At 57.6% G+C, this 18,396-nt stretch overlaps 1 protein-coding gene across 1 annotated transcript in view; it reads left to right on the forward strand.

Moving 5' to 3' along the window:
• LOC119973626 (laminin subunit beta-1-like) overlaps nt 1-18,396 on the forward strand; it is a 90,583-nt gene that overhangs the window by 32,021 nt on the left and 40,166 nt on the right. Inside the window, exon 4 of the mRNA XM_038812007.1 lies at nt 16,863-16,936. Within this exon, the coding sequence (XP_038667935.1) occupies nt 16,863-16,936 (74 nt within the window). The remainder of the gene's footprint in view (nt 1-16,862; nt 16,937-18,396) is intronic.

The raw sequence follows: 18,396 nt of genomic DNA on the forward strand, positions 1-18,396 counted from the left end.
CCCAGTGAGAGTCAGTGTGTGTGGGACCCATACCCCAGTGAGAGTCAGTGTGTGGGACCCGTACCCCAGTGAGAGTCAGTGTGTGTGGGGCCCGTACCCCAGTGAGAGTCAGTGTGTGTGGGACCCGTACCCCAATGAGAGTCAGTGTGTGTGGGACCCGTACCCCAGTGAGAGTCAGTGTGTGTGGGGGACCCGTACCCCAGTGAGAGTCAGTGTGTGTGGGACCCGTATCCCAGTGAGAGTCAGTGTGTGTGGGACCCTAGTGAGAGTCAGTGTGTGTGGGACCCGTACCCCAGTGAGAGTCAGTGTGTGTGGGACCCATACCCCAGTGAGAGTCAGTGTGTGTGGGACTGTATCCCAGTGAGAGTCAGTGTGTGTGGGACCCCTACCCCAGTGAGAGTCAGTGTGTGTGGGACCCATACCCCAGTGAGAGTCAGTGTGTGTGGGACCCGTACCCCAGTGAGAGTCAGTGTGTGTGGGGCCCGTACCCCAGTGAGAGTCAGTGTGTGTGGGACCCGTACCCCAGTGAGAGTCTGTGTGTGTGGGACCCGTACCCCAGTGAGAGTCAGTGTGTGTGGGGGACCCGTATCCCAGTGAGAGTCAGTGTGTGTGGGACCCGTACCCCAATGAGAGTCAGTGTGTGTGGGACCCGTACCCCAGTGAGAGTCAGTGTCTGTGGGACCTGTACCCCAGTGAGAGTCAGTGTGTGTGGGACCCCAGTGAGAGTCAGTGTGTGTGGGACCCGTACCCCAGTGAGAGTCAGTGTGTGGGACCCGTACCCCAGTGAGAGTCAGTGTGTGGGACCCGTACCCCAGTGAGAGTCAGTGTGTGGGACCCGTACTCCAGTGAGAGTCAGTGTGTGTGGGACCCGTACCCCAGTGAGAGTCAGTGTGTGTGGGACCCGTACCCCAATGAGAGTCAGTGTGTGTGGGACCCCAGTGAGAGTCAGTGTGTGTGGAACCCGTACCCCAGTGAGAGTCAGTGTGTGTGGGACCCGTACCCCAGTGAGAGTCAGTGTGTGTGGGACCCGTACCCCAGTGAGAGTCAGTGTGTGTGGGACCCGTACCCCAGCGAGAGTCAGTGTCTGTGGGACCCGTACCACAGTGAGAGTCAGTGTGTGTGGGACCCGTACCCCAGTGAGAGTCAGTGTGTGTGGAACCTGTACCTCAGTGAGAGTCAGTGTGTGAGGGACCCGTACCCCAGTGAGAGTCAGTGTGTGTGGGACCCGTACCCCAGTGAGAGTCAGTGTGTTGACCCGTACCCCAGTGAGAGTCAGTGTGTGTAGGACCCATACCCCAGTGAGAGTCAGTGTGGGTGGGACCCGTACCCCAGTGAGAGTCAGTGTGTGTGGGACCCGTACCCCATTGAGATTCAGTGTGTGTGGGACCCGTACCCCAGTGAGAGTCAGTGTGTGTGGAACTGTATCCCAGTGAGAGTCAGTGTGTGTGGGACTCATACCCCAGTGAGAGTCAGTGTGTGTGGAACTGTATCCCAGTGAGAGTCAGTGTGTGTGGGACTCGTACCCCGGTGAGAGTCAGTGTGTGTGGGACTCATACCCCAGTGAGAGTCAGTGTGTGTGGGACCTGTACCCCAGTGAGGGTCAGTGTGTGTGGGACCCGTACCCCAGTGAGAGTCTGTGTGTGTGGGACCCGTACCCCAGTGAGAGTCAGTGTGTGTGGGATTCGTACCCCAGTGAGAGTCAGTGTGTGTGGGACCCATACCCCAGTGAGAGTCAGTGTGTGTGGGACCCGTACCCCAGTGAGAGTCAGTGTGTGTGGGGCCCGTACCCCAGTGAGAGTCAGTGTGTGTGGGACCCGTACCCCAATGAGAGTCTGTGTGTGTGGGACCCGTACCCCAGTGAGAGTCAGTGTGTGTGGGGGACCTGTACCCCAGTGAGAGTCAGTGTGTGTGGGACCCGTACCCCAGTGAGAGTCAGTGTGTGTGGGACCCGTACCCCAGTGAGAGTCAGTGTCTGTGGGACCCGTACCCCAGTGAGAGTCAGTGTGTGTGGGACCCGTACCCCAGTGAGAGTCAGTGTGTGTGGGACCCGTACCCCAGTGAGAGTCAGTGTGTGTGGGGCCTGTACCCCAGTGAGAGTCAGTGTGTGTGGGACCTGTACCCCAGTGAGAGTCAGTGTGTGTGGGACCCGTACCCCAGTGAGAGTCAGCATCTCCAGGCGGTTTGGAATAAACGGCGGAATTCTCCGACCCCCCGTCAATCCCGCTACCACCACGGGAATCGGCGGGGGCGGGAATCGCGCCGCACCAGTCAGCAGGCCCCCCGCGGCGTTATTCCGGCCTGCGATGGGCTGAAGTCCCCCCGCTGACAGGCCGTTCCCGCCGGCGGGATTGGCAGTGCGGGTGGGCGCCGGGGTCCTGGGGAGAGGCGCGGTGCGAACTGACCCTGGGGGGTGCCCCCACAGTGGCCTGGCCCGCGATCGGGGCCCACTGATCGGCGGGCGGGCCCGTGCCGTGGGGGCACTCTGTTTCTACCGCCGCCTCCACGGCCTCCACCATGGCGGGGGCGGAAGAGACCCCCCTCCGCTGCGCATGTGCCGGTATGACGACAGCAGCCGCTGGCGCTCCGGCGCATGCGCGGACTTCCGGTGAAGGCCTTTCAGCCCTGGCTGGCGGGGCGCCAAAGGCCATTCCCGCCGGCCGGCGAGCGGGAGCCACTCCGTCGCGGGCCTAGCCCCCAGCCCAACGCCGGGACCCCCTGCCCCGCCGGCCGGCGAGCGGGAGCCACTCCGTCGCGGGCCTAGCCCCCAGCCCAATGCCGGGTCCCCCTGCCCCGCCGGCCGGGGAGAATCACGGCCAAGGTTGCTTTGTATACAGTGGGGTTGAAATAATCACGGACAGAAACTGCTCTGTCATGGGCTGTGATGTAAAGAATGGCTTATTGTCACGAGTAGGCTTCAGTAAAGTTACTGTAAAAAGCCCCTAGTCGCCACATTCTGGCGCCTGTTCGGGGGAGGCCGGTACGGGAATTGAACCCACGCTGCTGGCCTTGTTTTGCGTTACAAGCCAGCTGTTTAGCCCACTGTGCTAAAGCAGTCCCTCAGGCTGGTTTGGGCAATAATCTTCCTTGTCCAGTGCTCAACTCGGGAATTGAATTCACTGATTTTTTTTTGGTTGATTTTGAACAGGATGCGAAAAAATGTTTCACCTGCGATTCCCGTCAGGCCTATGATAGACTCCGAAATCCTGACAGCCACAGAGTGGAAAACGTGATTACAACCTTTGCACAATACCGGAAGAAAGCCTGGTGGCAGTCAGAGAATGGTGAGTCATTTGAACCTTGTGGCGTGGCGATGGCCAGGGTAGAATTTGGTGTTGGCCCATCACCGTGACTCAGTCGTGTAACTGGCAGCTTGCCTCTGTTGGCAACGCCGTTAACTCTGAATCAGAACATTGTGTGTTTGGGTTCACTCTTGACTCTCTGGAAAGTGTGGCTATAGCAATGCAGGATCGGTGCTGTTATTGATTGTATCGCACTCTGAAAAGGGGAGCAGTCAGTTGTCTCCATCCTTCAGTCCATTATTCCTCCATCAACCATCATCAGGGCAGCACGGTAGCATTGTGGATAGCACAATTGCTTCACAGCTCCAGGGTCCCAGGTTCGATTCCTGGCTTGGGTCACTGTCTGTGTGGAGTCTGCACGTTCTCCCTGTGTGTGCGTGGGTTTCCTCCGGGTGCCCCGGTTTCCTCCCACAGTCCAAAGATGTGCGGGTTAGGTGGATTGGCCATGATAAATTGCCCTTAGTGTCCAGAAAGGTTAGGTGGGGTTACTGGGTTATGGGGGTAGGGTGAAGGCGTGGCTTAAGTAGGGTGCTCTTTCCAAGAGCCGGTACAGACTCGATGGGCTGAATGGGCTCCTTCTGGACTGTAAATTCCATAATTCGATGATTTCCTTGTTTATTATTGTTCATTGGGTCAGATTCCACATGTACAGTGACAACAGCCAACTTTAACTTTCTGTCACTTCTCTCAATCCCTCTGCTGCCTCTGTTTAACCAGACAGGCCAAATTGTCGGACGCAATTGAATAGCGGGAAGACCAATACCATTTATTTTCACCACTCACTTCCCTCGACTCCATCCCTCGAATGGCCTCTGTCTCAGGAGAACCATTCCCAAACTATTCCCAAACACTGTGGGCGCGATTCTCCCGAGCCCCGCGCCGGGCCGGAGAATCGCCGCAACCGTGCCACGACGACCCCACGCCGGTGCGCGATTCTCCGAGGTCCGCCATTTGCGCTGCCGCTTTTGGCGCGGCGCCGGGTGGAATCGACGGGGCCTTCACTGGGGGGGGCTCCTTCACTGGGGGGTGGGGTCTCTGATGGGGTCTGGCCCATGATCGGGGCCCTCCAATCGGCGGGCCGGCCTCTCCCCACCCACCCCCGACCTACTTTCTGGTGAGGCCGGCCCCTGAACACTGACACCATGTTGAGTCGGGGCCGGCGCACTAACGAAGTCCCCAGCCCATCCGCGGGTTGGCGCAGCGCCTATTTGGCGCCGGGAAAGGAGGCTGGCTCCGCTGGCCCCCTGTGGCCCAGTTCGCGCCTTCATCAAACATGACGGCATTCACGACGGCGCGAACATTTGGGCTCCATATTGGAGAATCGCCCCCTTTGTATCCCATTGGACTCTGAACCGAGCTTTCGAATTAATATCCTGTTCATTACAGATGAGTAATATCGCTTCTCTCCCCTCCTACCTCAGCTCATTTACTGCTTATCCTGAGTGTAACCCTACCCTAACTCTCATCCCTACCTTTCCATCTCTATGGTCAATTCATCCAATTCTCTTCTGCCTGGCGCGACCCCAAGTCGCCCACTTTGTACCTTCTGTAATTTTCACCTTATCCAATCGCAGCAAATTCTCTTTATTCATCACCCCTGGCTCCTGGTCCCCCAAAATCCCAGATTACTGTTTAACTCCCTGATGTACCATCAATTGGACACAAGACACGATGAAGGTCCAAACTGAGGCATTAATCAGCTAGATGTTAGCCCGGTGGTCGACTACAGTGAAAGGCCGACCGGTGGGAACTCTGGGTACTTATACCCTGCCTCGGAGGCGGGATCTACTAGCCTCTCGACCAATTGGTGAGCAGTCACATGACTAGTCCCAGCCAATCAGCCGAGGGGCACATGACCAGCCAGAGCCAATGGGAAACCAGTGCTCTGCACCAATGACAGTGCTCCCATTCATACCACCACATACACCCCTTGTGGAGAAAGTAGCCGGGGGGGGGGGGGGGGGGGGTGTTGTAAGGGGAAGGGGGGGGCGAGGACTGGTGGTATGAGTAGAGACAATCGAGAAGATGGGGGCTGCCCACTGGCTCGTGGCAAAATGAACAAAACCGAATACAGTTGGGTGCAAAAAAATATTACAATAGAGTCCAATAAAGTCCCATGGTTGCATCAGATGGACACGATCAGCCTGTCGGGTGCCCGTGGTGTTCTGGAGGACCGTCGCAGTGGAGCCGGTGACGTCGGGCTGATGGTCGTCCTTGCCTCCGGGAGCGTCGGTCGTAGATGTGTCTCCGTACCCCGGGCCGGTGGTGGAGACGCTGTAATCAGGGAAGGGGGGGTCTGTGCGCTGGGTCGTGGGGGCGTGGGGGGCGCTGGGGGGGAATCGGGATGTAGGGGGAGAAGGCCGTATGCCGGTGGGTGCCAGGTCCCGAAGTGAGACCGTATCCTGCCGACCGTCGGGATACTCCACGTACGCATACTGCGGGTTGGCGTGGAGTAACTGGACTTGTTCCACCAACGGGTCGGACTTGTGCACCCGCACATGCTTCCGGGGCAGGATGGGCCCGGGCGTGGCCAGCCAGGTCGGGAGAGGAGATCCTGAGGACGACTTCCTTGGGAAGGGAGGACCGTGGGCTTGTTGCGGGGGCCGGGCGGTGGGCCGGAGAGGTCGGTGCGCAGCGCTGGGCCCTGGGAGGGGCGGGGTGGGGGGGAGGGGGGGGGGGGGGGATCCGCGGTCGCTGCACGGAACAGCAGCGACCGACTTGGTCTGGCAGACCACCGTGTAGTGGCCCTTCTTCCCGCAGCTCTTACACAGAGCGGAGCGGGCCGGGCAGCGCGGGTGGGGGTGCTTGGAGAGGCCGCAAAAGTAGTAGCGGGGCCCCGCTAGCTTGTCGGAGCGTCCCACAGCGCAGGCCTGGGGGGGGGGGGAAGGGGTCGGGGTCAGCGGAGGACGGAGGACGGAGGTGGCCCGTGCCATGAAATCCAAGGGGTTGCCGCGTGGCCAGGGGGCGTATGCGCGGGCGTTCAGGTCGGCGACCTCCAGGGAGTTTGCGAGGGTCTGTGCCTCAGCTCGGCTGAGGGCGTCCTTCTCCAGTAATCGCTGGCGGATGGAGGGGGATTGCATGCTGGCAACGTAAGCATCTCTGACTAAAAGTTCCATGTGCTCTGTCGCAGAAACTTGGGGACAGGCGCAATTTCTCCCCAGAGCCGCGAGGGATGGTAAAACTCGTCGAGGGACTCACCAGGGAACTGTTGTCTAGTCGTCAGGAGATGCCGTGCATATACTTCATTGACCGACCGGAGAAAGTGTCCTCTCAGGATATCCATGGCCGCGTCATAATCATTTCCGTCCTCAATCATTGAGTATCCCGCCGTGCCCACGCACGAGTGGAGGATGTGGAGTTTCTGCTCCTTGGTGGGTTTGCTGGCTGCAGTCATCAGGTAACTGTGTAAACACGCCAGCCAGTGTTTAAAGGTTGCAGGTGCGTTTGCAGCATGTGGGCTGATGCGGAGGCAGTCAGGCTTGATGCGTAGCTTCATTTCAAAATTCTAGCTGATTAAATTGATGTACCATCAATTGGACACGAGGCACGACGAAAGTCCAAACTGAGGCTTTAATCAGCTAGATGTTAGCCCAGTGGGCGACTACAGTGAAAGGCCGACCGCCGGGAACTCTGGGTACTTATACCCCGCCTCGGAGGCGGGTCTACTAGCCTCTCGACCAATTGGTGAGCAGTCACATGACTAATCCCAGCCAATCAGCCGAGAGGCACATGACCAGCCAGAGCCAATGGGAAACCAGTGCTCTGCACCAATGGCAGTGCTCCCATTCATACCACCACAGGTAGATTCAGGGGCTCACCCTTCCTGTCTGTGTAACCTCCAACCTCCTCCAGCCTGTAGGCTGCCCTCACCTTGACCTCTGCTGGCATCCTGTAACCCCAATTCCCCTCTCTACCCCACAGCTGGATACGGTGCCTTCAGCTAAATGATTGGTCGGCCGGGACGATCCTTGCCCCCTTGGAATTCACAAACTGAACAGTGTGTTGTGTGGGTCAGCATTTGGTGAAGGTCACAGCCTCCAGGAGGTGGAGGGAAAAGGGAATGAGAGAGAAGCGCCAACAGAACGTGCGTCTCTTCGCTCCTCGGGCTAATGGGTGAACACAGATGTTTGTGTGTCGGGCCCAGTTTCCAGATGTTTGTGTGTCGGGCCCAGTTTCCAGATGTTTGTGTGTCGGGCCCAGTTTCCAGGCTGTGACAGAACAGTAAGGTCAGTGTGTGAGGAAGTCGCTTCTCCCAGAAACAAACGCGTTTGGCCACTCTCCTCTTCCTGTTTCTCTCTCTGGAATGTGAGAGTTGGCCAGAAAGTGTCCCGGCCAGAATGGGTAGGCCATTGCCACATAACACAAGAAAAATCTATCTGCTGTGTTTGGGCAGAGATCTGTCAGCTACTGGGTCACGGACAGCGAGTCCGCCGTTCACAGCAATGAATTCTCATTAATAGATATCCTCCCCTCTCCTCACTGCTGCTCCCAAATACCAGTTAGTCTCAGGGAAGTTCCTTGCTGTTATTTTCCAACTCTTCCCTATGGAATACTAGGGGTGGAGCAGAATAGTGCCTATCCCGAGCCAAGGATTTGTCTGAATGTCTCTCCGTCAGAGGTTCTGTGAGGCACACCCTGGATTGTTACCCGTAGCTTATTGATCCTGTGTCGACCCGATCACTGAGCGGCAGCAGCAGCACGTCAACGGCCTGGCAACCAGGCCTGAACCCTTCCCTACGCCACACGCCGGCCTTGGCAACCAGGCCTGAACCCTTCCCTGCGCCACACGCCGGCCTTGGCAACCAGGCCTGAACCCTTCCCTGCGCCACACGCCGGCCTTGGCAACCAGGCCTGAACCCTTCCCTACGCCACACGGCGGCCTTGGCAACCAGGCCTGAACCCTTCCCTACGCCACACGCCGGCCTTGGCAACCAGGCCTGAACCCTTCCCTACGCCACACGCCGGCCTTGGCAACCAAGCCTGATCCCTTCCCTACGCCACATGCCGGCCTTGGCAACCAGGCCTGAACCCTTCCCTACGCCACACGCCGGCCTTGGCAACCAAGCCTGATCCCTTCCCTACGCCACATGCCGGCCTTGGCAACCAGGCCTGAACCCTTCCCTACGCCACACGCCGGCCTTGGCAACCAGGCCTGAACCCTTCCCTACGCCACACGCCGGCCTTGGCAACCAAGCCTGATCCCTTCCCTACGCCACACGCCGGCCTTGGCAACCAGGCCTGAACCCTTCCCTGCGCCACACGCCGGCCTTGGCTGACGGTCTGCGTGGTGTTTGCACTTTCTACCCGTGTCTGCGTGAGTTTCCTCCGGGTGCTCCACTTTCCTCCGTTTAATAAATACACGGGGAGTCCAAGGCGAGTTGCAGAGACATTTATTAAGACGGCATTATCTACATGAGGCCTGGCTACAGCTTACTGGGTCTTCTCTCCTCTGTAGTCAGCCTCACACTGGCTGACCATTTATCCCGGTGCTAATGACCTCCCCCCCCCCCCCCCCCCCCCCCCCCCGAGCTCGGACTCCCAATGAACACAGGGAAACATTCACCCTCAATTGGATGTGTCAGGTGCAGCTTGTTACTCCCAAAGTTCATGGATGTGCAGGGTCGGCGAACTGGCCTTAATAACTTGCCGTTAGTGCCCAGGGGTGTGCAGGTTAGGTTACGGGGATAGGCTGTGGGAGTGGGCCCCATCAGGGTGCTCTTTCAGAGTCAGTGCAGACATGATGGGCCGAATGGGCTCCTTCTGTACGGCGTGGATTCTATGACACACATACACACAAAGTCACACATAAAACATATCAATACACATACACACCAACAAAAACACAGACACACACACAGTCGCACCAACAAATGCACACAGTGCAGCACACCCTCAGTACTGACCCTCTGACAGTGCGGCACTCCCTCAGTACTGACCCTCTGACAGTGCAGCACTCCCTCAGTACTGACCCTCTGACAGTGCAGCACTCCCTCAGTACTGACCCTCTGACAGTGCAGCAATCCCTCAGTACTGACCCTCTGACAGTGCGGCACTCCCTCAGTACTGAACCTCTGACAGTGCAGCACTCCCTCAGTACTGACCCTCTGACAGTGCAGCACTCCCTCAGTACTGACCCTTTGACAGTGCGGCACTCCCTCCGTACTGACCCTCTGACAGTGCAGCACTCCCTCAGTACTGACCCTCTGACAGTGCAGCACTCCCTCAGTACTGACTCTCTGACAGTGCGGCACTCCCTCAGTACTGACCCTCTGACAGTGCAGCGCTCCCTCAGTACTGACCCTCTGACAGTGCGGCACTCCCTCAGTACTGACTCTCTGACAGTGCGACACTCCCTCAGTACTGACCCTCTGACAGTGCAGCACTCCCTCAGTACTGACCCTCTGACAGTGCGGCTCTCCCTCAGTACTGACCCTCTGACAGTGCAGCACTCCCTCAGTACTGACCCTCTGACAGTGCGGCACTCCCTCAGTACTGACCCTCTGCCAGTGCGGCACTCCCTCAGTACTGACCCTCTGACAGTGCAGCACTCCCTCAGTACTGACCCTCTGACAGTGCGGCACTCCCTCAGTACTGACCCTCTGACAGTGCGGCACTCCCTCAGTACTGACCCTCTGACAGTGCAGCACTCCCTCAGTACTGACCCTCTGACAGTGCAGCACTCCCTCAGTACTGACCCTCTGACAGTGCAGCACTCCCTCAGTACTGACCCTCTAACAGTGCAGCACTCCCTCAGTACTAACCCTCTGACAGTGCGGCACTCCCTCAGTACTGACCCTCTGACAGTGCAGCACTCCCTCAGTACTGACCCTCTGACAGTGCGGCACTCCCTCAGTACTGACCCTCTGACAGTGCAGCACTCCCTCAGTACTGACCCTCTGACAGTGCGGCACTCCCTCAGTACTGACCCTCTGACAGTGCAGTACTCCCTCAGTACTGACCCTCTGAAAGTGCGGCACTCCCTCAGTACTGACCCTCTGACAGTGCGGCGCTCCCTCAGTACTAGCCCTCTGACAGTACAGCACTCCCTCAGTACTGACTCTCTGACAGTGCAGCGCTCCCTCAGTACTGACCCTCTGACAGTGCAGCACTCCCTCAGTACTGACCCTCTGACAGTGCGGCACTCCCTCAGTACTGACCCTCTGACAGTGCGGCACTACCTCAGTCCTGACCCTCTGACAGTGCGGCACTCCCTCAGTCCTGACCCTCTGACAGTGCGGCACTCCCTCAGTACTGACCCTCTGACAGTGCAGCACTCCCTCAGTACTGACCCTCTGACAGTGCAGCACTTCCTCAGTACTGACCCTCTGACAGAGCGGCGCTCCCTCAGTACTGACCCACTGACAGTGCAGCACTGCCTCAGTACTGACCCTCTGACAGTGCAGCACTCCCTCAGTACTGACTCTCTGACAGTGCGGCACTCCCTCAGTACTGACCCTCTGACAGTGCGGCACTCCCTCAGTACTGACCCTCTGACAGTGCAGCACTCCCTCAGTACTGACCCTCTGACAGTGCGGCGCTCCCTCAGTACTGACCCTCTGACAGTGCAGCACTCCCCTTCAGTACTGACTCTGACAGTGCGGCACTCCCTCAGTCCTGACCCTCTGACAGTGCGGCACTCCCTCAGTCCTGACCCTCTGACAGTGCGGCACTCCCTCAGTACTGACCCTCTGACAGTGCAGCACTCCCTCAGTACTGACCCTCTGACAGTGCGGCACTCCCTCAGTACTGACCCTCCCACAGTGCGGCACTCCCTCAGTACTGACCCTCTGACAGTGCGGCACTCCCTCAGTACTGACCCTCTGACAGTGCGGCACTCCCTCAGTACTGACCCTCTGACAGTGCAGCACTCCCTGAGTACTGACCCTCTGACAGTGCAGCACTCCCTCAGTACTGACCCTCTGACAGTGCAGCACTCCCTCAGTACTGACCCTCTGACAGTGCGGCACTCCCTTAGTACTGACCCTCTGACAGTGCAGCACTCCCTCAGTATTGACCCTCTGACAGTGCCGCACTCCCTCAGTACTGACCCTCTGACAGTGCGGCACTCCCTCAGTACTGACCCTCTGACAGTGCAGCACTCCCTCAGTACTGACCCTCTGACAGTGCAGCACTCCCTGAGTACTGACCCTCTGACAGTGCAGCACTCCCTCAGTACTGACCCCCTGACAGTGCAGCACTCCCTCACTACTGACCCTCTGACAGTGCAGCACTCCCTGAGTACTGACCCTCTGACAGTGCAGCACTCCCTCATGACTGACCCTCTGACAGTGCGGCACTCCCTCAGTACTGACCCTCTGACAGTGCAGCGCTCCCTCAGTATTGACCCTCTGACAGTGCAGCATTCCCTCAGTACTGACCCTCTGACAGTGCAGCACCCTCAGTACTGACCCTCTGACAGTGCGGCACTCCCTCAGTACTGACCCTCTGACAGTGCAGCGCTCCCTCAGTACTGACCCTCTGACAGTGCAGCATTCCCTCAGTACTGACCCTCTGACAGTGCGGCCCTCCCTCAGTACTGACCCTCTGACAGTGCAGCACTCCCTCAGTACTGACCCTCTGACAGTGCAGCACTCCCTCAGTACTGACCCTCTGACAGTGCGGCACTCCCTCAGTACTGACCCTCTGACAGTGCGGCACTCCCTCAGTACTGACCCTCTGACAGTGCTGCACTCCCTCAGTACTGACCCTCTGACAGTGCGGCACTCCCTCAGTACTGACCCTCTGACAGTGCAGCGCTCCCTCAGTACTGACCCTCTGACAGTGCAGCACTCCCTCAGTACTGACCCTCTGACAGTGCGGCACTCCCTCAGTACTGACCCTCTGACAGTGCAGCACTCCCTCAGTACTGACCCTCTGACAGTGCAGCACTCCCTCAGTACTGACCCTCTGACAGTGCGGCACTCCCTCTGTACTGACCCTCTGACAGTGCAGTATTCCCTCAGTACTGACCCTCTGACAGCGCGGCACTCCCTCAGTACTGACCCTCTGACAGTGCAGCACTCCCTCAGTACTGACCCTCTGACAGTGCGGCACTCCCTCAGTACTGACCCTCTGACAGTGCAGCACTCCCTCAGTACTGACCCTCTGACAGTGCAGCATTCCCTCAGTACTGACCCTCTGACAGTGCGGCCCTCCCTCAGTACTGACCCTCTGACAGTGCAGCACTCCCTCAGTACTGACCCTCTGACAGTGCAGCACTCCCTCAGTACTGACCCTCTGACAGTGCGGCACTCCCTCAGTACTGACCCTCTGACAGTGCTGCACTCCCTCAGTACTGACCCTCTGACAGTGCGGCACTCCCTCAGTACTGACCCTCTGACAGTGCAGCGCTCCCTCAGTACTGACCCTCTGACAGTGCAGCACTCCCTCAGTACTGACCCTCTGACAGTGCGGCACTCCCTCAGTACTGACCCTCTGACAGTGCAGCACTCCCTCAGTACTGACCCTCTGACAGTGCAGCACTCCCTCAGTACTGACCCTCTGACAGTGCGGCACTCCCTCTGTACTGACCCTCTGACAGTGCAGTATTCCCTCAGTACTGACCCTCTGACAGTGCGGCACTCCCTCAGTACTGACCCTCTGACAGTGCGGCACTCCCTCAGTACTGACCCTCTGACAGTGCAGCGCTCCCTCAGTACTGACCCTCTGACAGTGCAGCACTCCCTCAGTACTGACCCTCTGACAGTGCGGCACTCCCTCAGTACTGACCCTCTGACAGTGCAGCACTCCCTCAGTACTGACCCTCTGACAGTGCAGCACTCCCTCAGTACTGACCCTCTGACAGTGCGGCACTCCCTCAGTACTGACCCTCTGACAGTGCAGCACTCCCTCAGTACTGACCCTCTGACAGTGCAGCACACCCTCAGTACTGACCCTCTGGCAGTGCGGCACTCCCTCAGTACTGACCCTCTGACAGTGCAGCACTCCCTCAGTACTGACCCTCTGACAGTGCGGCACTCCCTCAGTACTGACCCTCTGACGGTGCAGCACTCCCTCAGTACTGACCCTCTGACAGTGCAGCACTCCCTCAGTACTGACCCTCTGACAGTGCAGCACTCCCTCAGTACTGACCCTCTGACAGTGCAGCACTCCCTCAGTACTGACCCTCTGACAGTGCAGCACTCCCTCTGTACTGCTGTAGATTATGAGCTCCAGCTTGTAGAGGATACCGAGCTACCTGTTGAAGCCGAGGTATTGGATTGATCAGGAGGCCGAGCTGTGTAGTGTCAGTGTGAATAAGACAGTTCAGCACATCTGACAGATCCAGTGGAAATAAAGTGAGCTCATTGCCTCGTTCACTCCTCTGTGATGTGTGTTTGTGGAGAGAAATTCTGGGTTATTTTTGATGCATGTTGCTGATACGTCAATGGAAAATTGTGAGGAAGCTGTGCTGTGCACACTCCGTGTTCTGTAGCAGCTGGAAGCCTGGCCTGGAGAGGTTGGGGTGGCTGGGGTTAGGGGGGCCTGTGTCACAGGAAGTTCAGATTGAGGATTGTTGAGGGTCAGATGGCAGTAGTGTGTGAACGATTCAATCACAGTCTTGTTTCAGCTCGATTGCTTCATGCAGCCAGTCTTAGTGTGATCTGTAATGTGGTGCAGCAGGGAGTGCCAAACAGAGGGGCCACACAGGGCTAACTTCAGTCAATTCACTGCTTGTCTTATCTGCCGGCCTTCCTGTGACACGTGGGCCCATTCGCTGAAAGGAATGATTGTCTTGTTTACATTGTGGCTCCTCCTCCCTCTCCCCCTTCCCTCTTCCCTGCACACACCCCACCTCCCTCTCCCCCTTCCCTCTTCCCTGCACACACCCCACCTCCCCCTCCCACCTCCCCCTCTCCCTTCCCTCTTCCCTGCACACACCCCACCTCCCCCTCTCCCTTCCCTCTTCCCTGCACACACCCCACCTCCCCCTCTCCCTTCCCTCTTCCCTGCACACACCCCTCCTCCCTCTCTCCCATTGTTTCTCTCGTCCCTCCCCTCCTTCTTGCACCCCTCCTCCCCTACCCCTCCACTCACCTCCCCTCCTTTCCTACTGCATCCCAGAACTGCAACCTCACTCTTTCTGATTCAGACCCCAGGGGGTGACCAGGCTGCTGGGTGGTGAAGGGGGAGAGAGCGGGGAGGAGGAGTGGGGGGTGACGGGGTGAGGGGGAATGGGGGAGGGGGTGGCGAAGGTGAGGGGGGAGAGAGCGGGGAGGAGGGGTGGGCGAGGGGGAGTGGGGGGTAATGTGGGGGAGGGGGACTGGGTGGAGAAGGTGAGGAGGGAGAGAGCGGGGAGCAGGAGTGGGGTATGACGGGGGGTTGGGGAGTGGGGGAGGGGGTGGCGGAGGGGGAGGGGGAGGGGGTGGCGAAGGTGAAGTGGGAGAGCGAGGAGGAGGAGTGTGGGTGACGGGGGGAGGGGGAGGGGGTTTGGGGGAAGGGGGTGGCGGAGGGGGAGGGGGTGGCGAAGGTGAGGGGGAGAGTTGGGGGTGACGGGGAAGGGGTGGGTGGGTGGAGAAGGTGACGGCAGAGGGAGCAGGGAGAGGGGTGACGGGGGTGACGGTGGGGGAGGGGGAGAGGCCTGGGGTAGGGGGATGTGTGGCTAAGGTGAGGGGAAGCGAGCGGGGAGGTGGATGGGGGGGGGGGTGACAGGGGGAGGGGGGAGAGAGAGGGGGAGGGGTTGGTGGGGGAGTGGGTAGAGAAGGTGAGGGCAGAGCGAGCAGGGAGGGGGGTGACGGGGGTGGGGGAGTGGGTAGAGAAGGTGAGGGCAGAGCGAGCAGGGAGGGGGGTGACGGAGGGTGGGGGAGTGGGTAGAGAAGGTGAGGGCAGAGCGAGCAGGGAGGGGGGTGATGGGGGTTGGGGGAGTGGGTAGAGAAGGTGAGGGCAGAGCGAGCAGGGGGGGGGGGGTGATGGGTGGGGGGGGGGGGGGGGGTGGTGAATGTGCTGTTTTGCTACCTCCTCTCAGGACTCCGATATGGAACTGAGCTGTGGGATTCCTGACCGGGTGAGTCACCGGGAGCAGGGAGCAGGATGTAAAAATAACAACAGAGAAATGGCGTTCGGCCCAACCACTCCATCTTGATGTTTACCCTCCACACAAGCAAGTCGATCCCATTTTCCTTCCCTGTTCCTATCACCCTCCAGCCCCTTTTCCCTCACCCCACACTGTTCATTCAAATCCTCACACAGTCTCTGCCTCAACGTCTGCCGCCTCACGCCTCCATTGTGAAGCTGTTTTCCTGACCTTCACTCTGAATCTCTGACGTTTAATCCTATGCCTGTGGCCTCCTTTATAATAATAATCTTTATTGTCACAAGTAGGCTTACATTAACACTGCAATGATGTTACTGTGAAAAGCCCCTAGTCGCCACATTCCAGCGCCTGTTCGGGTCACAGAGGGAGAATTCAGAATGTCCAAATCACCTAACAGCACATCTTTCGGGACTTGAGGGAGGAAACCGGAGCACCCGGAGGAAACCCACGCAGACACGGGGAGAACGTGCAGACTCCGCACAGACAGTGACCCAAGCCGGGAATCGAACCTGGGACCCTGGAGCTGTGAAGCAATAGTGCTAACCACTGTGCTACCGTGCTTGCCCCTGACCTCTTGATCACTGGAAATTGTCTGCATCAATCTCCTTTATGTAACTGTGTTTCTGCTGCCTATCTGTTTCAATGATGTGGAGATGCCGGCGTTGGATTGGGGTGAGCACAGTAAGAAGCCTTACTACACCAGGTTAAAGTCCAACAGGTTTGATTCAAACACTAGCTTTCGGAGCGCTGCTCCTTCCTCAGGTGAATGAAGAGGTACGTTCCAGAAACATTGATATAGACAAAGTCAGAGATGCAAGACGATACTTTGAATGCGAGTCTTTACAGGTAGTTAAGTCTTTACAGATCCAGACCAAGTAACTGGAGAGAGGGATAACCCCAGGTTAAAGAGGTGTGAATTGTCTCAAGCCAGGACAGTTGGGAGGATTTCGCAAGTCCAGGCCTGATGGTGGGGGGTGGATGTAATGCGACATGAATCCAAGGTCCCGGTTGAGGCCGCACTCATGTGTGCGGAACTTGGCTATAAGTTTCTGCTCGGCAATTCTACGTTGTCGTGTGTCCTGAAGGCCGCCTTGGAGAACACTTACCCGGAGATCAGAGGCTGAATGCCCTTGACTGCTGAAGTGTTCCCCGACTGGAAGGGAACATTCCTGCCTGGTGATTGTCACGCGATGTCCATTCATTCGTTGTCGCAGTGTCTGCATGATCTCGCCAATGTACCACGCTTCAGGACACTGCGTCATTGTGACTGTTCCCAATTAGCTTTCCAGTATCCCTCTGAGCCAGGTTGGCAATCGGATCTGCATTCAGTGGTATTTTCCGTTCTGGATCCCACTGCGGATTGAATTGAGGTGTCTCCAGCTTGTTGCTCACCTGACGCTCCAGGCCACGGTCAGTTGAGCTTCCCAGTTTAGACTGGTTCTGTTCAAAGATCCTAGTGTGTAACAGGCCGCGTGTCCCAGACTGTCACCCACTCCTCACTGACACTGACGGATTTGTCTTTCCTGCAGGTGTGTCCAATGTCCGCTTACGTCTGGACCTGGAGGCAGAATTCCATTTCACCCACCTCATCATGACATTCAAGGTAGGCGTGCAGACGTGCGGTACACTCAGGTTAGCTGTGCTTTGAAGTGGGTGCAGCGAGACGCTCCGTTGTGTTAAAGCACCACTGCCAGTTCAAGAAGGAGACCCCACTTCTCGAGGGGATAGTGGGGCCTGAGCAGAAAACCTGACCCTTGGCAGCGATGCTCACATCCCGAGAATGAATTTAACAAATACTCCCCACAAGCATTTCTCAAACATGACTCCATGCAGGGCAGCACGGTGGCGCAGTGGTTAGCACTGCTGCCTCATGGCGCCGAGGTCCCAGGTTCGATCCCGGCTCTGGGTCACTGTCTGTGTGCAGTTTGCACATTCTCCCCGTGTCTGCGTGGGTTTCGCCCCCACAACCCAAAGATGTGCAGAGCAGGTGGATCGGCCACGCTAAATTGTCCCTTAATTGGAAAAAATTGGGTACTCTAAATTTAAAAAAATTTTTTTTTTTAATGACTCCATGAGAGCCCCAGAGACCAGGATAGCTTTGGGATTGACTCCTGGTCTGTGCAAAACTGGCTGATTTCAGCTCATGTCGGAGAAAGGAGGTTAAAGCTGGCCATAGCTACCTGTAGCATGAGGAGGGAGAAATAACGCAGCACTCCTGCTGCCGTGTAACTGCCGCCCCATCACCACCACCATGTTCTCCAGTGGAAAGGGCAAGTTTCCTGTGCAGGAATGCAGGAATGTGCTATTCTTTTTGGCAAAGTTTTTGGCAGCACGGTAGCACAGTGGTTACCACAATTCCTTCACAGCTCCAGGGTCCCAGGTTCGATTCCGGCTTGGGTCACTGTCTGCACACCCTCCCCGTGTCTGCGGGGGTTTCCTCCGGGTGCTCCGGTTTCCTCCCACCGTCCAAAGATGGGCAGGTTAGGTGGATTGGCCATGCTAAATTGCCCTTTGTGTCCAAAATAGCCCCTAGTGTTGGGTGGGGTTACTGGGTTATGGGGATAGGGTGGAGGTGTTGACCTTGGGTAGGGTGCTCTTTCCAAGAGCCGGTGCAGAGTCGATGGGCCGAATGGCCTCCTTCTGCTCTGTAAATTCTATGATGAAAGTGGGGGTTTCATAAGAACACAACATGGTTTGCTCGTGCTATTTTCAAACTGGTGAGAAAAAACTGTAAGGGTGGGGCCCACCTGCAACTTGGGCTTTTAAAAGATCGGAGCCTCTCCACGCTGCAGATCTCTGCGTCCCACTATCATCATGGAGCCCCCTCCGAAGGAAATGGAACCCCACCCCCCAGGATAGAACATCCCCGGAACAGCCTGAGGCCTGAGGCCTGTCCATGGACATCAGGGATTGCTTTTTCGAGCAGTACGTTGTGGAACCAACCACGTATGAGCTATTTTAGATTTGGTTTGTGTAATGAATAAGGGATCATGTGGTTAAGGATTCCCCAGCGGGCAGTAACCACAATATGATAGAATTCCAGATAGACTCGGAGGGTGAGCG

This window comes from Scyliorhinus canicula, chromosome 11, assembly GCF_902713615.1.
Source record: "Scyliorhinus canicula chromosome 11, sScyCan1.1, whole genome shotgun sequence".
Classification (NCBI taxonomy): domain Eukaryota; kingdom Metazoa; phylum Chordata; class Chondrichthyes; order Carcharhiniformes; family Scyliorhinidae; genus Scyliorhinus; species Scyliorhinus canicula.